Genomic DNA, 23762 nt, shown 5'->3' with positions numbered 1-23762 from the left:
TAGTTTCTTAATGTTATTATTTTAGTTATAATGTGGAACTTTTATAAAAATTAGAATGTATAGAATAACTTCTATTTGTCTGATTTTTGCTAAGCAAATTGTACTTAATTTTTAGATGTTAAGCATTTGTAAACACCTTAAAAACTACTTGAGTAAATAATTTCTGTTGTGTTCAATAAAACTAGCTTTTTCTTAAACCAAATTTTATTTATAACATTTTTTAATATAAATACAAACAAATTTTACGTACTTATTCAAACTTATTGCTAACTTACATCTTTAATTGCGGTTTTCGATGTCGAATTCTGATCTATATCCTTTGGTCCTTCAATTTCTAGGCTTTTATCTGCTACTGCTGATGTAAATTTAAATACAACTGGTTTTTCACCCAATGAAGGATTGCCATTAGCTTCAAGTAACCGAACCCACGACAGAAGAGAGTCTTTTGTAGATGTTCCCGTTGCACAAATTGCAAAAATTGTGCCATCATCCTGTTGATGCACTGAGCGACATTTTGAAATTTGTTTGTTATGCACTGTAAACTGATTAAAAAGAGGTGCCTTAAGATGGGATATATCTGTAAATATAATAAAAAATAAGCAATGTGTATTCAATTTCACACACACAAGACTTTTTATATCTGCTTCCAGAATGTATTTGTATATATTACTTTTTTAAAGAGAATAATCTATTTTCTTATAAAATTTGACAATATTTCATACCATCTAAATCTTCATCATTATTTTGAAAATCCTTTAACTGTTCAAAATCGGGATCTGCTCGCAACGTAAAATAATTTATAGATCGGTTTCGTAGCCATATAAGAAAGGGTCCTTCTATATATAAAGCTTTTTCTCGGGGATGATCACGTAAAAGTTGAGACTGTTCTGCACTCATACCACTTACAATCCAAGTATCGTCAATGGCATGTTTGACTTCGTTCGTATCATATATATTTATTTGAGAACGTAAGTCAACGCTGCACATACGTTCAATAGCCAGCTTTGCAATTTCTATTGTGTCATCCGGTACAGGGTTCGGCAGGGGCCAAGGTGATAAATTTTTAAACTTCGGCATCCAATACATCATACGCCAATATTTACGTAGGGGATAACCTCTGCGCCCAAATACATTAAGTAGCATATCTTCCATTTCATAATCAGGCATAACACCCAAATCCTCCATCTGTTCTAGCAAATCAATTATACACTGTTGTTGTTTGGGATAGTGCATAAACTCAGCTTGAAATATATTTGAAGGTATAAATTTCCCTTTAGGCATGACGTTAATAAGTGCTTTGTAAACATCTAAATCATGTTCCACTCCAAAATCGGCCATGTTCTTTAACGCGGCATATATAAATTCAACATGATTGCGTCGATGCACATCACGTTCCTCAAATATTTCGACCATTGTTAGGTAAGTCTGTTTTGTTTTTTCACTTGCATCAGCAAACGGATTTCTTATTGCGGGTACAGCGGATCTCTTAACATGTTCTTTACTCTGCCGGGTTTTTTCTTGAGATTGATTTTCATTAGTTTGGTTTTTTGATGCACAATATTGGCGTTGGTTACATGAAATTAAACATTTGCGCATTTGCGTCAGCGAGCGTATATGCCGTATCATTTTGTTAAAATAAAGATTTTATACAAATATAAAGTTGTTTCTTAATTCATAATTATTATAGGCACCTTAAACCATCTCGAGTTTATCATAGCCGTTAAACATATGATTAACATAGATTAATAAATAAAGAGCAACTTGCCATTGCTGCCAGTTTTATTAATTGTGAGGTATATATATAATGGCCGTGTGCGAGTTCAAGTAAATTGAGGTAAACTAAATTGAAATTTCCCAGGGATTTCTTGCACTGCACTTATGTAAATATTTATTTATTGCACTTAATTATTATTTTTGGTTAAAAGTTTTCAAAATTATTTATTTATTAAACTTGCTTTAAAATTGTAATACCTAACTTTCATCTAATTTACCCTACTTGAAATTCTGGTAAATACCAACATTCGCTGTCATACCGACATTATTTACTATTTCCCTCAATTAACCATCAATTTACTTGAACCCGCACAAGGCTAATATATATTCACAACATAGTTATACATATAACTATTATACATATAACAGTTATACATATATACATATAAAAATGCTCAAATATTAAATAATCGCATTCAATATCAAGATAAATTTATGCAGTTGCTGTGAATTTGCCAAGGTAATTGCATAACAGACTTTTTATAATTGAAATAATGCTGCCTCAAAACATTCCAGTGTGACAACTAATTTAATTGCTGCAGGAATAAACTTAATTCTAATTGAGGTTCGATAACTGCAAAGCGTAAACATAATATTAAATAAGAAGCACCACAGTACAAAACGATTTGTTTGCTGGTAGGTAGAAAGCATAGTGTGAGACTAGAACTCACTAAAACCACCTGTGGTGGACAAATTTCAGCCATTGGATCTTAAAAGTCAAAAGCAAGAGAAAGGCAGACAAGTGAATACAGAAAGCTTAGTATTTTTAGTATTTAGACAATAAATATATCTAATCCAAATTTAAAAACTAGTGAAAAGGAAGAAGGGTGGATGCCCTTACTAGGTGGTACTTACTGACTAACTTACGAACTCTGTACAAAAGGTTGTTGTAACAGACGCGGACGATGTCACTTAGATAAAGGACCAGGAATTGTGGAAGATTGTAACTCATATTGTTAGGTAGGTCGATGGTAAATTGAGCTGGTTGAAGAATATTAAGTAAAGGTTATGACGCATGGTAAAGTTTGTTCGTGGTAAGGATAACAAAAATATGTGGGTTTTAGATCTCGATGTCAGAAGACTTGTAGATAGAGGAAAATGTCTGTCATCGGGTCTGCGTTTGTAGTAACAAAGCACTTCGGATAAGCACGCTTAGCGACGCAGAGCATTTTTAAGCTCAATGAATCAAAGTGGTATTCCTGATGCCGTTACTAACATATGGAATAAAAGTGTTTATATGTGAAAACAATTCTCAAGTATTTAAGCTTATCGATAAGAATAATACAAGAGCCTTCAATTCGATTGTTTATGTCTGAGGATTTACAGTCCTTGGAACAGATACTCGCGAAGTACTGCTGATTAACTTATTTTTTTATCTTATTTGAATTTTAATTGAACAAATTTATCATGTAAAATAAATTAGTAAAACAAGCCTCACTAGAGTGAACTCAAATAATAAAATTTAAGTAACTTGAATTTTACTTCTAGTACTCCCATACGCACAGAAATTTTTTAATTCATTCTGTATGATTTTATTTATTTGTGTATGAGTGTATTAAATTTGAAAACGGTTTATATATCTACAGGTAGGTGGCAATACTAATATCTCTGTTTTTACATCTCTGTTTTTAGAAATTGTTTATGTATTATAAATTCCTTCGCGAAATCCCTTGAAATTTTTCTGGCATTTAAATATTAAGAGATTTTTATACTTTTATATGCAAAAATATTGGAAAATAAATTATGTAGTAAAGAAAATCAGTTAAAAAAATGATGAACAAATCAATGGTCTTGTCAAAAAGTGTTAAAATGTGTAACAAAAAAGAAAAATTAGTAAATTAACAAAACTCCACAATAAAATTAAAAAAATGCTAAAATAAACGAAAATATCATATTAAAGTGCAATAGTTTAGAGTGAGACCATTTTGAAAATGCATTGGTATTATAACCTTTTAGTTAGGAGACCCTATTTAATGGTAATTGCAATAGCCGTTTTATGTGTGGCATGTATAATAGTTTCGTTAACCTCGAATTCATTACCCGATTTTACAGATCCTACATTGGTATGTATACTTTATTTATAAGGCTGCAGATGTAAATAATATGTTTACTAATTTCAGGGTTTTGAAGCCCGAGGTACAAATCTTGGTAAAAGGCTAATAGCGTGGAATAATCTAATAAAAGAAAATGAATTGGTTTCAAACCCAAATGATTTACCTTATTATCAAGATAATTGGTACGATCATATTAGTAACTCTCATCATAAAAAACATAAACATCGTAACCATAAAAACTGTAAACAAAAGAAGCGACGTAAACAAAAAATCCACAAGAAGAAAAATAATAATGGTATGAATGGAAAAGATAATATTCATAATTCATTACAATATGTAAATCAAGTTGACACTACTTATAATAATGAGAATTCATCTCAGTGGAATGTTAATAATGGCATATTTCGTGATTACGAGATTACAAACGAAACTTGGTCTTCCATGGAGATGCTAAATAGAAGCGAGCATTTTGAGTATGGAAAAAACACAACATTTGTTGATGAAGATTATCATCGGCAGAGAATACAAACTGAAAAAATTACTTGGCAAAATTTAAAGCAGGCATCATTATCTCGATCAAAAAGTGATGGGATACATATGGCTGCAGGTTATTTTTGCGATTCTCCGGGAAATATGTATGCTCATTTTGTTGTTGAAAGAATTGGGCCCAATGCTACTGATTCTCTCTTTGATTTGAATGCTTTGTTTGGAATGTGTGAGTTGCAAGAACAAATAACTTCGGTGACAGACTATAGTGATTATTGTGAAATAGAAAGAGATACAAATAATTGCTGCCGTCCTTGGTCATTACCGAATTATGCAGCGCTTTCAGTGAATAAAAGTTCCTGTTTTGATTTAACGGTAAACATTCCTCATGAACTTATTTATACAATTTAATTGCTTTATTTTTTATAGAATGAAGATGTCGTTATGTTAAAAAACTTGTTGGTTGTGTGTTTTGATTATTATGACTTAAAATTAAATAATGATTGTAATGAATATAACTCATGTCCTGCTGAATGCACTCCTACAGTATATGAGATATTGCATTATTTGACTGATCATAATTTTATAAAGGCAAATGTAAGTTAAATATCATATTTTATTGTTTTATTATATGTTATCGTTCATATTTACAGGATTCAGCAATATTTTTAAAATATGCTATGATCTTTGTTCCTGTGGTGGAGACTACAAGAACATTAAATTTATTTAAAGAGTGGGAAGTAGCGTAAGTAAATATATAAAATTAAAATTAATTTCTGTTTATTTTTATTTGTAATCTTGATAGTTCAATAAAACTACTTATAATTTCTTTATAGGTATATAGTTATTCAAATTTTGTATACTTAACTTTAATTTTTTACAAACCCATTTTATACTTTTCTTTCTGTATAGCGATCAATAGGTCCAGGTCGAGTTACATGTTGTTTAGCAATTTCTAACCCAGGAACGCATATTTGGTCATAATAAGTGCTTCTTCCTGTTACATACAGACGATTTAATTTTGCTCGCATCAATCGGCTATTATCCTTTACCATTACTGCGTGCAAATATTCGGCAAATTGTTCGAGATCTTTTAAACGGTGGTAGTATGTCCGATATATGGTGTCATTGCCTTTCGGACCTAATCCATTAGTTGAATATTTCATCACTCTTTTATATGAACTACGAGGTTCATATATATTCGGAGAAAAATCAACCTGGTATGTAGTTTTCTCTAAATCCCGTAGCAATTTTTCGATTATCTCAGATTCTACATTTGGACATTTAAAATACATATTGTATATCTTTTTCTTACAATATTCGAGGCGTATTAAAAAGTCCTTGTATTCCTCGATGTCTAGAGTAATTTCTGGATAGAGCTTACTTGGCTTTTGAACGCCATTGACTTTTAAATTATTGAAACATTGTCCACTAATAAGAGAGGCGTCTTCTTGAGTAATCTTTGGAGCAGGAACATATTTTTTGGTTTCCTCTTTTAGTTGAAAATCTTCCCTTGTAACAGATAATAAGTTCGGACAACAAAGCATTTTGAATAGGTATTTTAAAGGAAAAAATTCTTATGGAAGAATTAAATTGAAATAAATATTTTTTAGCAATTTCGATATTTGTAAACTATTAAAGCTTAATTTAATATATTTTTTATATATCATTTCATGATGTTTACAATTTAAGTAAATTTTTAGTTTTAAATAATGCAGCTTACTAAGAAACATTTTTAAACTTAAAATTTTTTTTTAGAAATATGAAAAATGATATAGTGCATGTAGTTGCTATGGACTCTGGTCTTGAGAATGAAATTTTCAACGAAAGATTATTAACAGATACCTGGCTTGTTGCTTTGGGTGCTGTTTTTGTCACCACTTGCATATGGTTATACACAACATCAATATTTGTGACTGTAATGATTTGCTTGGCAGTATTATTTTCATTAGGTTTAGCTTATTTTATGTATACTATTGTATTGGAAATGCCGTTCTTTCCTTATATGAACTTACTTGCTGTGGTTGTGATAATTGGTAATTATTTGACTAAATAATTAAATTAAATTATATAGTTATTTTATTTCTTATATATGGAAATATATATCGTAGGAATCGGTGCTGATAATGCTTTCATTTATATAAAAATCTGGCAATGTGTCCTTGCTGAACGATTTACTAAATCGACAATAACAGCACATTCGCTATCAACAGTTGAAGTGGAATATACAGAAACATTGCAAAATTTAATAGCTCTCACATTAAGACATTCGGCCCCATCTATGCTTGTTACTTCTTTAACAACATCTGGAGCCTTTTTTGCTGCATACACAAGTTCCATAACTGCAATTAAATGTTTTGGGTAAGTTATATATAAATATAAACAAAGAGACATTGTGTCGTTAATTTAAAAATATTTTTATTTGTATATACAAATAATTATTATTTTAATACTCGTACAATAAAAAAAACATATTTTTGTATATCTAGTGTATTTGCTGGTACAGTTGTTGTTGCTAATTACATCCTAATGGTAACCTGGCTACCAGCTTCTGTATCGATTATGGAGCGAATGTCAGGCCTCTCAACTTGTAGTAAACTGCAAGTACAAAAACTGTTTCTATTATTTAATAAATCTTTAAGTAAATTTTGCAATGCCTTTGAAAAATATATAACTGAAGCTGTGACAAATTATGCATGGGTGTGGATAATTTTATTTTGTGAGTAATTTGAATTTTTGTAATCTAGATTATTTATAATATTTATTTACATATAAAAAATTCTAGCTCTCATTGGTATCTGCAGCAGTGTAGTTGTGATTTATTGGCCTGGCATACAGTTGCCAGAGAGTAGTCACTTCCAATTGCTAGCAAGTAAACATCCATTTGAAATATATAACTCAAAATTAAAAAATGAATTTTGGTTCGAAAAGTCTGTAACGGTAAGAATTATATAATATTAAAATATTTTTTTTTCTGAAAATGGTTTGTTTTTTTTTTAGTCATACGAAAATTTTAAATTTCCTATGCGTTTTGTTTGGGGCGTACAACCTGTTGATGACGGTGACTATACAAATCCATTTTCCTACGGAAATTTACACTATGACAATAATTTTAATATATCAACGAAAGCTGCTCAAGTTTGGTTGTTGGAGTTTTGTGAAGATTTAAAACGCCAGCCATTTTATAAACTTACTTTTAATTTTCTTTATCCATATTGTTTTATGGAAAAGTTTGTAACATATATGGAACAAACGTAAGTAAATTAAACTATAGTAATATTATTTTAAATACCTTTAATCGACAATGTGAGTTTAGAAGTTTTTAAATATTCACATTTAAAGTTCTTACGATTTGTTTTCTCTTTTTAAAAAATTTAGCTTTTCTTAGAAACAACAAAGTAACAAGAATGTCTTCGTAGCATCGTAGTTTCTAAGTAATTGTTATTGTAATCGTTTTGGGAAGCATTAGTACAAACGCGATTTTTGACTACGTATAGGGATGCAAATATTTTTAATTTATGTAAAATTACGCCTAAATATCTATACTTTTAATAACACAAGAGTTTAACAGTAAGGAAGTTATGTAGTTTGTTTCGTATACTCTAGATTTAGAGAAGCTAGAACCTAAAAATTCACTGGTTTTATATTTTAAACCGTTTAGTAACTGAAACGCAGCAGATATGATGAAGTTAATAGAAAGAAATTCATGCATTTCGTTTCATATTCACTAGAACCAGAGAATAGGTTGGAGCCTATACATTCGCAAGACTTATATTTTAAACCGTTTAATAAATAAAACATAGTAGATCTATTGATCAGTACATTATAATTATATTATTTTGTGAAGAATGTCGCAATACAATAAGCTTCTAGTTGCAATATTTATATTTTTCTATTTTATAGAAAAATCATGTGTCTCTAATATATTTGTTTGTTATTTTAGAAATAATTTTTATACGCATTTCTTTTAATTAAACAAACTATTTTTTTTTTAAATTAAATTAATTTACTTTATATATATATATTTTTTAGGTGCATCGATAGTATGGTAGAAACTAATCGAACTCCGTGCTGTGAAACTTCAAAATTTCCTTATGAACCTCATGTGTTTGATCAGTGTTTACCACAAAGCATATCATATTTATATGCCACTCGATTTTTTATACCTGGTGTTGCTGGTCCAAGATTTCTAGCGCCCAAAAATATTTTAAAAAGTACTTTTAATAACAATGATTGTATAGATAATACAATGAACTTTAATGTAAATCCACCCATTGTAAAAGCTATTGTAATTGAATTTGAATCAAATGTCTCGTATACAACAGTTTTTCACGATGTCCAAAAATTTGTAAATGCTGTTGAAAACTGGTTTCAGAACCAGTTAATTACAGCACCATTAGAGCTTAAAGGTGGTTGGTTTATATCTGAATTGAAATTCTATGATGTGCAGGAAACACTTGCGAGTAGTACAGTAGTTGCCATAATCGTTGCAATGAGTATATCATTAATAATATTATTATTTGTGACACTGAATGTACTGATATCATTTTATGCGATCATAACAGTGTCGTTGACAATTTTTACAACCGTGGCTATAACGATTTTAATGGGCTGGAAGCTGAATGTGTTAGAAAGTGTAACTGTAACAACTGCTATTGGGTTAGCTGTCGATTTTAGTTTACATTACGGAATACATTATCGTATGTCTCCAACAAGTGAACGCATTGCTGCTACGAAGTTCGCTTTGACACGAATAATTAGTCCGACAGTAATGGCTGCAATTACCACTGCAATAGCTGGATCATTAATGTTATTCTCTAATGTTTTACCATACATACAGATTGGTTTATTTTTGATTATTGTGATGACTGTTAGTTGGTTATATTCAACTTTTTTTCTTATGAGCTTATTAAAAGTAGCTGGACCGCAATATGGTTTTATGCAATTTAGTTATCCAATATTTAGAAAACGGCCCACCACGAATGGCATAAAATACTATGACAGGTGACACATTTTAATGCAATACTATAATATTATATTAATTGTTTTTATTATGTATTTTAGAAAACAAAGCCATATTGTCGTGACAGAACAATTACTAACACCATCAAGTTCAGCTATTGGAGAACTTATTAATTCTGAAACACATGAATTGGAGTCTCTAACATCGAGTTCACTAATAAAGACAATTTCTGGAACAGAATGCTTACACACTTTACCTCCCGAATTTGAGCATTCATTTCAATTAAAAAGCAACAAGTTCGGTAATGTACAAGGTGGAACAGAAAAAATGCCACTCAATAGTACTTTGACTGCTAATATTACAATTGAGCTATGCCCAACAACAGATACCAAATAAATTTGAAACTGTTCAATTATATATAAATTGTTGATATATCTTATATACAATGTGTATATAAAAAAAAGTTGTAAGTTTTATAATCAATACTTACAAATATTTTATATTAAAGTATATATACAGTAACATATATTGATAATTTATTTGTATGTACATATTTGTATGTAACTATAATCTACATCTACGTTTTATAACTTGTATTATGTATGTATTATGTGAAATCTATATATTCTTAAAACTGTTTTTATTGTATTAGTTAAATGATATAAACAAATTTTATACACTATTCATAGGATAATATATTACTGTAGGTTTTATTAGAATGCACTGCACTTGAGTTAGGATTTTTAGCTGTTTTTTGTCTTTATACTTAAATTATTTAGTTAAATCCATTTGAATTAACGTTTTAACAGATATAAATGATTGAAATTTATAATTTACTTAAAACCAGTAAAACTAAAACTAGATGTGATGACATTAAAAATTCTCTAATGTTGTGTATAATTCATTTAATGTTTGTTAATTATATAATATATCAGTGGAGTATACAAAGAGGGGGAGCGGTTTTTAGTTCGAGCGGTTTTTAGTTCGAATCCGTGAGACCATTTTATAGTAGTTATAAAAAATTTTTTCAAATAAAAGCTTTTATATGAATTGTGAATTAGTTTCAAAACTAGTCTCTGTTTACGCCTCTTATATAATTTTTACTATTGTTTGTCATTTACTTACATAAAACCAAATTATTTAAATTAGCTATCCTATAATATTCTATTTGTTTATTTTGGTTTATTTTGTTTGTTTTAATTAAATCATAACTCTACTAGAAAGTTGAAAAACTTTCTGAAAAACGAATTTGTGTTTTAATGAGATTTTTTTATTATTATATATTATTTTTGCTTTCCACATTTCAAAACATTTGATTAAAAAAATTAATTAAAATATTTTAATAGTAAGAAATTACCAATTAATTATGTAGAATAAAGTGTTACATTTATATAAACTATATCAATGAAATTGTAATATGAAGCAATTCGCAGCGATTTGATTATTAATTGAATTTATTAATTTATATAGAATTGTTAACTTTATACAAGTGTAAAGATGTGCATCAAATTAAAGCAATTTAAGGAATTTACTTTAGAAAAGCTAATTAAATTGAGTTCGATATATTATAATTGTATAAGAATTGTCGGTAACTATGATCAAATTAATATGTACTTAAGGTAAATAAATATATTGCAAGTAGCGTAGTTTTGTATAGTATTTAATGAAAACAAAAGACAAAATATAAAAAAAAAATTGAAAAAAACACTGTGATAAATTAATGTATTATTTGTAAGTAGATGTTATAAAATTTAATTGTGATTCCTAAATGTTATAATTTTGAATTGATTGTAATAAATTATGAAAAATATAAAACTGTTTCAAAATAATTTTTGTACAAATATCTACCAATAAAATATGTAGTCGTTTAAAAGTAAACGTTTGAATATAATTAAAGTTAATTTTATTCTTAAAAGTGGTTTGGTCTGATATACAAATATTTGATCGAGTCTGAGCCTAAATTTAGAAATGGATTATAATTGGTTTTGACCATAAAAATTATTATCTGTTTTTAGCATAAGAAGTCTATAAATTTTTTAAACAGTGGGTAATATGTTTCAATAAACACACGTTTATAGCGCATTTAATGATAGAATTTTCTTTTTTTTTTTTGTTAAACAATAGTAAATTGCAGTTCAATTCAAAAAATGAATAAATTGATTATGAAATATATAAATTTTGTTTTTACACAATTAATTACTATTAATTTTTTTTTTAAAAAGATCCTTTTATTGGATATGAGGAGTACAATTTTAACTATTAGTTAATTTATTATTATTGATGAATTGTACTTAATAAATATAAAGTAATATGTGTGCGGGCTTACTGAACCAATGCTCAGTTCCCATACAAATAGTTTATAATACAATGTTAAAATTTATAATACAAATAATAATACAATAATAACACTATAATTTATAATAATAATACAATAATTTATAATACAAATAATTTATAATACAATATTATGTATGTAAACTCATGAGGTTTTGTTCGCTTTAGTCTTCTCAGTTCATTGGTAATATCCAGCAATTGAATAGCTTCTACATTGATGTGATTGAGTCACCGTTTTTCATGCCCAGCAGCTACTTCTTGTATGGCTTCTTTGACTGTTGAAACTTTCAAGTCTTTATGTATTTCTTGGTTTGTTACATATCGATAAGCATTTATAATCATCCTTAGACATTTGTTTTGACTTCGCTGTATGATGTCTCGGTTCGATTATTTCGTACAGCCCCATAGCTGTATGTCATACTTCCAAATCAGTTTCACTATTACTATTAATAAAATATAAATTCACAATTATTTTTAAATAAATTGTATGCCAAATGGTATTTTTTACGTATTCCATAATGCATGATTATTAATATGTTATTTTTTATTTAATTTTAAATGTCAAAATTATGATCGCATGCATACTGGACATATAAAGCTATTACATGAGCATATTTTCAGTGGCGATCGACTTCTTAACTGCCCTCTTTATAATAGCCCACCATCCATTGATCATTTATTTAAGAATTGGTTTACTTTAACTTCTATTCCCAATAATTTTTCTCAAATATCTTATCTACTACCTTGTAAAAAATAAGCCATGACATGAAAGCCATGACAGCTGATGCTCGTGTCCTTTTTTGTTAATTATAGGATGTTATGTTTTGTAATTAATCATAATGAATATGTAAGTAAAAAAATTATTAATATGTATTAAACATAAGTTCCTTTTATTAGTTCTGATTTTCATTTTATAACTAAACCTGTTTATTAATTATTAATTATAAAATATGTTTTATTTTAATATTTTAGTTGGACGTAAAACGGTATGTACTATTGTTTTCTTTTACGTCTTTTACATACAAATTTTGTTGGCGTGAATGAGTAATGTCCTGGTTATTAACTGTAATAGAAATAAACAATAGAAGTCATCTCATAAATATATGGTACATTCTTTTTTTTATTGTAGTAAGAATAGTGATTTCTTATCGAAATTACATTCATCTATGCTCTGGAATATCTTTTTACACGATGTACCATTTTCAATGAAATGTTTAACAATAATCAGATAATGTATAAACTATCACATAAAATCAATACTTAATGCAACTGATCGTTTTAAAGTTATAATTCTTAAAAGTCAAGAAAATAGTAAAGCGCTTAATAGTTTTTTCATAAGCTTATTTCATATTGCTATGTCTTAAAGCGCTATAGATATAGATATGGGTTGCAAATTTAACACTATTTAAAACTATCGCTAAAACGAATCATTTATTTAAATGGTATATTCATTGAAGTCACCATTTCTCTACACATAACACTATTCCAAACTAACAAGATAGAATCCCACATTCTTGCGCCATAAATTACTTAAATTACAGTACAAAATACTAAATTTATTTTAAACGGGTAGACTAGTTTAATAAATATATATAAAATAATAACCGGATAATAATATAATATTATTCATAATTTTGCGAATATATAGTCAGAATAGATTTCCCGAAGGGTTGAGTCACATTGATATAAAAAAATTAAAACTTTAGAACAATTGTCAGTTAGGACTACTAGTAGAAACGTATGACTTCTCTCATACAAGAGAAAATATGATTAAAACAGATGCAAAATATAGGAAGCAGCGGCTTTAAACTACAAATATCTTTCATTTAATCGAATTGATAACACTTATCTGCAATCCTGAAAGGAATACAGGCAGTAAATATATAAGACATATATATATATATATCACTTATACAAAAATACTCAAAAGACATAAAATATTAATACCTCTAGTTGCAATAAAGAGGTGTGGAGTGTTCACGCTAGTACAATTAACCAACTCAACATTTAATATTTAAAAAAAAAAATTAACTAGAATTTTTAATATATAGGATTGGAGGGGAAAAGATATTAAAGAATACGCTGTATTTTTCTAAAATTACAGTGTTTTCGATTATTTGGCTATGTTTTCAGTATACAATAGAAAGAATGCCGAAAAAGATATTGGAGCTGAGTACAAGTGAAGAGAGGCAGAGACAAAAAAGTAACAGTAGATTGATGAATGAAGAATCGTCCTGAAAAGTACAATAATTTATCCTTTAAATGGTTAGAGATCGAATATCAATTCTTAAAAACACATTTTTTTTTAATTTTTTTTTTTTGTTTATTAATGCATATATTTTGTGTTAAACTGAACATTATATATACTAATTAAGATCTTAGAATAAGTCATTTGATTCGCGTGTAATTACTTCTTACTTAATAACATTCAATCTATAAAATCAAAATATCCTAGATTATTGCTTATGAATATATAAATAAATTTGTAATATGCTGTAGGTTTTTAATTTTTTTTTATAATTATAATTACTACATTTTCTATTTACTACATAAGGTTTAGAATTATATTTAAAATATGAATTAGTTTTAAAAACCTTAGTTGCGCTAATAAATTTTTTATGTAAACACTATAGTTAGAATTTAATTCTAATTAAATAAAGAAGTATATAAAATCTTTCCTTTGCTAGCTGACAATACATAAACTTTCCAGAGTTTTACAAATATTCCACAATATCACACTTAATTGATATATTTGGACAGCTCTGGCCAACCACACTGCGACCTCTGTAATTTGAACTCTTCTCTGTAAGCAATTTTCTAAAGATCGGCAAGATATCACCATCAAGCAATTCGGTTTCGGAGCTCGCACCATAAATTGAAGAATCTGTCTTGTTGCGATGCTTACGTAGTTTATCAGGTGCTACATTTGGTGAAGAGTGATGATGTGTCGCATATTGTATATTATTCTTATTCAATTTGCGTTGCGTTATACACTGACTGGCCGGTGGAGTGGGTTCCCGCTCGCGTTCGCTATCTGTTTCGCTCTGACAAACTGTACCCTTTTGTGGTTTATGACGATGTTTATTACGATTCTTTTCGGACACAGAACGTACAATTGGTGATGTATTCTGGTCGTAGGGTATAATATGGCTATGCTCACTACAACGTTGTGGATTTTGATGATTTCGTGGTGACTGTCTAGAATGTTGTTTAGCATGCGAAAGTGTGTGTGTATCCCAGAGATCACTCTGTGATACAACAAAGTTTGATTTGAGTGCAGTACCTGTACTGACACGTCTATTATCTGATGATGTTGGAGCTAAAATATACAATTTTCAATGAATATATAGACAGATATATAGTATAGTATAGATATATAGTATCTAGAAATTTCATAGTTACTTTTCATGATATTATTGCTTTTATTATGTATGCTATGTGGGCATACATTATTTACTTCTGAGTTCGATGTAGATATATTAGTTGATGAATTCCTATGATTAGTATTGTATTTTGGGCGAGCAGTTGGAGTTTGTGTACCATTTTCATGCTGTTTAAAACAAAAGAAAAAGGTTTTAAAAAATTAAATGATGGACTTTCAAATACTTACACGTGATGTTGTCGATTGACGTCTTTCACGCAATGTCGACTCTTCCCGCCTTATACTGTTGCAATCCTGCCGTTTCGTTTTAGTTATGATACCCATATTCTCATCAGTTTGTGCTGAAACAGAATTACGTTTTTCTACAGGTCTTTGATACTTATCCTCTGAGATTTTTTTCTGCATAAGTGCTTGATGCTGTTGTTGTTGATGTAATTGATGTTGTAATTGTTGCTGTATAGGTTGAATCGATTGCAGTTGTTGTACAGGCATATGACTATGATGGGTCAAATTTTCTTGCATTTTCTTCTTCTTACTGGAAACGTAGTATATTATTAAAATGATTAAATTTAATAATTATAAATTATTATATTTTGTTGTTTGTTTAACAATTACGTACGGTGGTAGTGAAGGTGCTAAAGTTGTCGAATTGACAGAAACTAAAGAATTATCCATTTCGACATGTGTAGATGTTACACTTTCCACTGATGTAAGCTCCGTAACTTCTGTTTGAATATAAATTTAATATATGTACATTTTAATATATTATTATATATGTGTTAAAGTTAACCTGTAGTGCTCGGCATTTCTCTTCGTACTGGTGGTGCAGATAATCTACCAATATCGTTGAGTATAGGATCAGTATCTCCGCTTAAATTGCCTGCACCACTACAAGCCACACCATCTAACCATTTACGTGCCTCAGGTCCGATTTTACGTATCAATGCTTGTAATTCATTTTCTTTTTCCATCAAAATCTTTCGGAAACGACAATTTGTATTCTTCACATCCCTTAAACGTTGTTCAAGTTCACAAACTGAAGAATCGCGACGATTCTTTGACATCGGACGTAGAGTAGCACGCACACGTTTATCTACAATACCTTGAGGATTTCGTTTCAATTCAACCAACTAAATAAAATAGTAAAAGTCAAATTTTAGTCAAATTACAAAACAAAATTTTTCACATTTAGTTCAAATAAAAAGTTTTGGAAAGTTTTGAAATCATTGTAACGAGAATATTAAGAGAAAGTATTACATACGTATACAACATAAAATCAGATAAATTTTACAAATACAAGAGAAAGCTGAGAAAAAAAGTAGAGCAACAATTAAAATTAATTTAACAATATATTTATGTATGTTTGTTTGCTAATTTAAATTTGTAAATATTGTCTAGATTTTATACATTTTAACAAATAATGTAAATAGTATCTATAACTCATGCTACATTAAATATTTAAATTGTTTAGAGTTTCATTTTGTAATGTAAGTTATTATATACTTTATTAAATAAAAATCTAATTGTTATTTTTTATAATTATTATCTTATATATATAATTCTTCTGTACGTGTGTTGACAGTGAACTCCTCCTAAACGGCTGAACCGATTTTGATGAAATTTTTTGTGTGTGTTGAAGTGGATTCAAGGAAGGTTTAGATTCACAATTTGGCCCACTGGATAATGTCTTTTTAATCAATTTTTTATTTTTTAGTATCCATATACATTTATATTAAAAATTTAAAATTTATTCATGCTTACTTTGATTTGTTTAAAAACTTTAAAATCTCTAAAATGAATTGTAAAACTGACGTTGCATAGCTTAAGTGCATTTAAATTCCGCAGCATAATTATAGGTGAGCCAATTTTTAATCTTAAGTTATGTGGTGGTATTCCTGGTAAATCCAGCGAATTCAAAAATTGAACACACAAAAAAGAAGAAATGTATATGTAAAGATATAAATATCGTACAAAAAACAATGCCACGTCTTCGTGGACGAGGAGGAAATATTGGTCGACGGATTTGGAATTCACAATTACTCCAGAACCGTCGGTTAAATAGATCGGCAGAAAACAATGAAAATGTAAGAAACCAGGATACAATTACACGTGCTAATGAAAGTCAAGAGCAACGCAACGAAAGCCAGGAAAATTAATTGCAAGGGGAAACAAAGTTCGCCGGGTCAGCTAGTTATCATATAAAATTATTTTATGAACAAAGTTGCAAACATTTCAAAGTCAAAAATAATTATATAAAATAAATTTATAAATTTTATAAATTTTTTCGAAAAGTAGTGAACTAGAACAACAAAAAACCATTTTTATTTTATTATTTTAATTAATTGAATTTTTGGCTGACCATAAGCTGTTTCGAGTATTGCCAAATACCTATCAACAGTGGTGTTGGAAAAAATTCTTGTATTTAATTATTCGTAAATAATTTTTTGAGACTGAAAGTACCAGGAATCGTGTCCTGCCAAATTCGAAGCTCAGAGTCAGCGCATCTAAAGCAACTGACCCAAAACCATACTTTGTTATTTTGCTATAAAAGTTTTAGTAACAAATTCATTTGCTGTGTTTATATTAGAAAGAGATCATAAACCGGATGTAGAATTATTGAATTAATTGCTTATATTTTAATTCTTAATTGTTAAATTTCATTATGAATTTATAAAAAATAAAGCAAACTAAAAACTTATAAAAAATAAATTTATTTAAACCGAATGAATTATAGAATTCTTTCTTTCTTTTGTAAAAAATTTTTAAATATAACTGTTTTAAATAATTAAATTTTAATAATAATTGCGGTACACAGAGTAAAATAATTATTAATACAAATAATTATTCAAAATTCTGTTTTACCTCATATTTTATATATATAATTTTTTGTTATAATGATAGTTATTTTCAAACATTTTTTAATTTTATAAACTTATTATTTTATTTTTTATTATTTGTAGTTAATTTTGTTTTGTTTATATATATACATATTTGTTGACAAGGTTTATGTGAACGGAAAAAAACTATTTATTTTTCTTATAATAAAAATATTTATATATAATATAAATAATTAAATATAAGATAATTATAATATAATGTAAATATATAAAAAAGTTTTATTAAATTCACATATTTTATCCGCAAATATTAATTGATTTTCAAACTGTTATAATTTTTTTGAATTAAATATTATAACATTAAAAATGTATTAAATTATCATTTTGAAATTATATTTTTTATTATTATTAATATTACTTGTATTTTAATATTTTTAAATATTTATTTATAATTTAGTCTTTATCACTTAGAGCGCTACTAAGTGTAGCACGTAAAAATTGCGTTTCAGCTGTATATCTAGATTTTAACTTGACAATATTTACAAATTGAATATAGCATATAATATATATATAGTGTGTAAATTTTGTTATATATATATATTGCTTATATTATTTATATCAATTTTTTCAATACAAACAGCTACAAAAACTACAAAACTTCCTTACTACCAGTCTTACTTTCGGTACGAACACCAAACACAAAGTAGCTGTCGTACAAAAAATTATAAAAAACGATAGTAAGACAAAAACTAGATCTTTTCGATCAGAAAGAACAAGAGAAATAGCAGCTCCAGCGATGCATGTTATAAAGACGTTATAAACCGAAAAGCCAATGTGTTTGGAATCATTTAAAGCTGGTATGGAAACATGACGAGTCTCCCATGCCAGAAAAGCGCCAAAAACCTTTAATAAAAAGAAGTAATGAAGAAATGAATATAATGAATAAAAACAATATATTACCAATAATAATCCTTTGTATGCATAGATTATACTAACAAATATTGTCATATGCTCCGATTGGCAATATTCATTTTCTGGTATGACCAGAACATCATCAATCGATTCGTGATGCTATATAAACATAAAACCTTAGTGTACAAAAAACATAGATAAAAAACATATTTTACCCTTGGCTCCAATTGTTTTGTGTCTCGATAAAATGGATCTGCCACTTGCCAAGTAGTTATAATGGCAATGTCTATAAAAAGTAAAATACCAACTACCATAAATAGTTGATAATCCTTAATAACTTTTTTGTTTAATTTCAAATCAGTGAATATTGAATGAACTCTCCAAGTTTTCGAAAACATAGCACCAAATGCTAAACTAAATCCAGCCATTAGGATCCAAGCACGAGCTGTACAAATGTATGGAAAAGCAGCCACGCTACTAAGCGTAGTATCTAAGCCAAGGAAAATGACACTCATGTAAGTTAGCATGCAGCCTATTATGATAAGATTGTTCAAATGTGGACTTGACATTTTTATGTATCTTTAAGAATAAAATTTAATTATTATATATAAATGTACACACGAGTATACATTATACCTTTGATTGCGATATTTTATATTAAATGCCAAAAAGACACAAGCTATTACAATACCAACAACCGATGCACTAGCGGACACTATATAAATCGTCAAATTAACTTGACTATGTTCAATATAGATTAATGTACGATCCTTTGGTGGAGTTTTGCCAACCTTTAAAAAATAATTTATAATTTATAATTAATTAACATTAATATTTTTCGTCAGTTTTTATTTACCCATCTTATAGGTTTGCCTAATGTTAAATCTAGATGATCGAGTTGCGAGTGGTACTCTCCAATTTTCTCATTTTGCCCCAATTGGAACTGATTTATCAAAATATTTGCTTTACGTTCATTATTATAAAAACGGACTGGTCCCTATTTGAAAACAAAAGTATAAAAATATTTTATTACTTTTATTAATAAATATGTATTAAAACTTACAGTTACTCCTTCAAATGAAGTATTTCGTAGTGCTTCTAAAAAAATTGTTTCCCAATCCTTCACACGATAATCAAAATGTGTCAAGAAATCTTCACGTTTCTGCGCCACGTACTGTATTGCAAGCGCTGCTGCCCATATGCCGTCATATGTGTATCCATGAAAGCGTGAATATTCTGTACCACGTAGACTATCATATTCGGCAAGGTACTCATCTGCTGTCTGAAGAAAAAAATGTTATATTGAATATTATTTTTCAATGCATTAGACTTTTGTAATAGAATAATCGTCAGCTCGTAACATACAATATACTGTTTCACATTCAACAATAATGTATAATGATTGTACAATTTATTAAAGAAAATTTAAAAAATAAGTGAGTTATTTTAAATAGGTACCCACGTAGATATTATCTCTTAACATTTAATGAGACTACATAGGTAATTATAAGGAGGTGCTTGTTTAAAGAAACTTCTAATTATACGTTTTGTCATAAATGCAAAGTAATTCTCTTGTTACCTTTTTGCAAACTACTCTTATTGATTTAAGATCAAATCGGATATCCCTAATTAGGTTAGGTTGTACCGACGATCCAAAGGGCCACTAAGGCCTATTGGCTCATTGTGTTACCATATAAGAAAAAAGTCAGAGGTTTAGAATCACCTTAATGGGAGGTCTTGTAGTTAACCAAGTTCGTCAAAAATGAAGAATCCTAAAGCAGTAAGGTGGCGATGCACATATGTTGGGCAACAATAAAGCTGATGAGAAGCAGTTTCATCCTCCACTCTTCAACTGAGGCAGATACAATTGAAAGGGAGATTCAATTCTCTAGCATGGTTTCCTAAACTACAATGACCTGTAAGTAAACCTATTACAAAAGTGATTTCTCTACGGGGCATATCAATAAGAGTATTAGATTTTTTTCAATGGAACGTGGCCAATTTGCATACATATCGTTGAGTCCTTCTGTTTTTTTATTAAAAATATATCCTTAACTTTTAATTAATAAATTAACAATGTTTAAAATATTTACTATTCCCTTGATTAATTGCCTCTACTATTGATATTTTAAGAATAGCGGATTTGGACATTCACTTGAAGACAAGTTTTTACGAATTATGTTTGCAAAAACTTTTACTGAATGATTTAAGGTCTTAATTTAATAACAGATATATTAATTCTAATAGTAGTTCCTTTTATAAATCAATATTGGTAGGTGAAACATTTTTTTTATAACAGTTTTCAAAACCTTCCTTTGTTGTCAAGTCTATGTAATATTCTAAATCTATAACTAGCAACATTGCAATCAATGAAACTCTAACAGGGGCTTGGTAGTCAATGACGAGCAAAACTGATCACTTCTGGAACCGTTGAAACCATTAATTTAATTTGCTGCTATTATTTTATCCAAATTAATATTGTTTTGCACTGCATAAGAGAGGTTGATATTTAAAATTATTATGCGTAGAAACGCAGATGTAAGTACCTATCCAGACTACAATTTTTGTAGAAGAGGTTATATTAATTAATAATAATTTATATTTAAAATGGATGATACAACTAGTGAGAGACTATATTTGCTAAAGATAACAAATTAATGAGATTCAAATTAATATTCAAATTAATAAGAGGTGTGAGAAATTCCAAATGTGCAGAACTCTATCTGCTTAAATGGTGTTCACAATCGAAGAACACAAATTAGTTATACAAAATGTTTCTAAAACTTATTATATAAATATCAGGTATTTAATATTACCCATATTAACATTGCATATTTTCGTATTCATTTTAGAATTACTTACAATTCCTGCTATTGTTATATCACCACTTGTAGATAATGGCAATAAGTCCACCAAAATTGTGCCCTCTAAAGCGGTAGAAATCTCTTCCACCGTACATTCGGTGTCAATTGTAGTGTTCCACCATTCCGTAGAATATGTTGCCATAATCAGCCACTGATAAGCACGTCCATACATATCTAATCTAAAGGCAATATAATTTAACGTTATATCAATAAAGATATATTTATGTAAATTTTCTTACTTAAAGGCTTCACAAAATACTTTTCTTGCAAAGTGTTCGTTGAAGTTTCCCAGTATAATTCGCACATCTGAAATATTCAAAAATATTAGCCAGAGTTTTTACTCAGTCTTGAGGCAAAGATTTTAACCTTTATCTCTAAGCTTTCTTAAACTTTCATTCACATCATTAACGAAGCTCTGAGTTTCAACAACTTCTAAATTATCACTGTCTAAATCAGCAACCATATGATTATGTGGCAAAGAATATCGTGGTTCATTCTGATACAAAGTTCCAACTCTTGTCCAATTAAATTCTTTTAACAGCGCCAAACGTGGTGCGTTAAATGCATTTTCCGAGGGTACTACACGAAAAAAATTAGGAAATGCATCCTTCGTAAACATAGGATGCGTATCTGCGTATGAAAGCTGTGTCAGATGCCAATGTTTACTAGCCTTCGCAATCGGATCAGTTACATGGGTGCAAGCTGCACCAAATAACATAAGTTTATTGGGACCTGAGTGCATCATATCAAAAAATGATTTTACACCCACCGCAGCATTGCACTATAAATATATAAAAAATATATGTATAAATATGTTAAAAAAACTTTATTATTTATCAGTCATTTGAATACCTCTGTATCATTCCACCACATATGTAAACGATAATTAGTTAATATTCTTGGATGCTCATTTACATGCGATAAAGCCAATTTAACACTTGGCATAACACCACGTCCTTTAAAGATTATATTTTCTAGTTTACAAAATTTTGGAAATATAGTTATTTTGTTACCAGTTTCTGAATTCTCAACTCCATCGCCATATGGGAAAAATCCTGCTATGTAGACATCAGAACGTTTTGCAGTACGAGCATATATTTCATTCCAAGTGAATATGAGAAGTGCAATTACCACCAAAGTTTTCATGCTGAAAAATATGAAATTATTTTTCACAGATATGTTAATAATTATTATTATTATTATTATTATTATTATTATTATTATTATTATTATTATTATTATTATTAAATATTATTATTATTAAATATTATTATTATTAAATATTATTATTATTAAATATTATTATTATTAAAGCCGTCGTCAAGAATTAATTAAAAATTTATTAGCTTTTGAAAGCGATTGTCATACTCGTATTACAGTGAGAAATATTTCCAAAAACTTTTCACAACCACTATTTGAATTAAGCGATTTGTATGCAATGATAAACCTCAATCTTAACCTTTTCATTATCATTTGTCATAAACTTCCAATAACTAAACCTTTCACTTGAATATATCTTCATTGTGATAATAAATGTTCCACAGATTTTAGTTATGCTTCATTGAAGGTGACAGAACACAAAATAAAGATTTATATTGGCATGAAACGTGACAATATCACCCATAACATCTACACAGATTAATCAAAAACGACGAACGTATAATTCATATTATACCACATCACTTTTTCCACAAAGCATTGAAACCATAGAAATATTAGCTGCGAATAGACGGGTATATATGTTATCAAGTTTTTTATATATATTTTTTATATATATGTTATATGTTTTTTGTTATCAAACCATAAAGACTAAAAGAGATTTTGAAACATATCTGATGTTCTATGCTCTGCTGTAGGCATCTTACATGTTAAAGGTCTAGGGACAGCTAGTCAGATTAGTCTAACTTAATCTAAAGATTTATGTTACAGACGAAACTATATTAATATTGCATTCTGGGAATCTAATTCTTACTCTTTACACAGATAAATTATTTTTGAAAACCAAATACACAAAAACAAATATTCTAGGAGAGACATGAATTATATCATAAGTTGTGATGATATGTTATGAATTGAATTCAAGCCATCTTTACAAAGAAACGGTTTTTTTCTGGTTCTACTAAATAGCACCATAGCATATTGCAGAAGCAAATATTT

General features: G+C 28.5%; 4 protein-coding genes across 4 annotated transcripts; 1 reads left to right on the top strand and 3 right to left on the bottom strand.

Annotated features, from left to right (window-relative positions):
- Positions 1-191: 191 nt before the first annotated feature.
- Positions 192-1720, bottom strand: LOC119686419 (evolutionarily conserved signaling intermediate in Toll pathway, mitochondrial). The gene is made up of 2 exons (XM_038101001.1): positions 723-1720; positions 192-577 (listed from the first exon to the last, which is right to left on the bottom strand). The coding sequence occupies exons 1-2, from the start codon at positions 1624-1626 to the stop codon at positions 267-269; spliced, it is 1215 nt and encodes a 404-aa protein (XP_037956929.1). The 5' UTR covers positions 1627-1720; the 3' UTR covers positions 192-266.
- Positions 1721-3529: 1809 nt separating this feature from the next.
- LOC119678851 (protein dispatched) lies at positions 3530-9699 on the top strand. The gene is made up of 11 exons (XM_038090921.1): positions 3530-3836; positions 3894-4688; positions 4743-4910; positions 4967-5058; positions 6072-6349; positions 6425-6674; positions 6803-7032; positions 7099-7253; positions 7314-7567; positions 8346-9317; positions 9378-9699. Exons 1-11 carry the CDS (start codon positions 3705-3707, stop codon positions 9670-9672), a joined length of 3621 nt encoding a protein of 1206 aa, XP_037946849.1. The 5' UTR covers positions 3530-3704; the 3' UTR covers positions 9673-9699.
- LOC119678852 lies at positions 5083-5946 on the bottom strand. Its single transcript, XM_038090922.1, has one exon. The coding sequence runs from the start codon at positions 5858-5860 to the stop codon at positions 5204-5206; it is 657 nt and encodes a 218-aa protein (XP_037946850.1). The 5' UTR covers positions 5861-5946; the 3' UTR covers positions 5083-5203.
- A 4241-nt stretch (positions 9700-13940) lies between the features above and the next one.
- Positions 13941-22751, bottom strand: LOC119676283 (gamma-aminobutyric acid type B receptor subunit 2-like). The gene is made up of 16 exons (XM_038087522.1): positions 22619-22751; positions 22458-22561; positions 21972-22386; positions 21845-21911; positions 21604-21784; positions 19805-20023; positions 19598-19738; positions 19378-19532; positions 18957-19320; positions 18790-18900; positions 18496-18732; positions 15783-16122; positions 15612-15717; positions 15221-15527; positions 15013-15160; positions 13941-14929 (listed from the first exon to the last, which is right to left on the bottom strand). Exons 1-16 carry the CDS (start codon positions 22749-22751, stop codon positions 14325-14327), a joined length of 3633 nt encoding a protein of 1210 aa, XP_037943450.1. The 3' UTR covers positions 13941-14324.
- Positions 22752-23762: the final 1011 nt, after the last annotated feature.

The sequence above is a fragment of the Teleopsis dalmanni genome, chromosome 2 (genome assembly GCF_002237135.1).
Source record: "Teleopsis dalmanni isolate 2A chromosome 2, ASM223713v2, whole genome shotgun sequence".
Lineage (NCBI taxonomy): Eukaryota > Metazoa > Arthropoda > Insecta > Diptera > Diopsidae > Teleopsis > Teleopsis dalmanni.
Note: the sequence above shows the minus strand (reverse complement) of the source record. Positions and strands in the feature narration are given on the sequence as shown.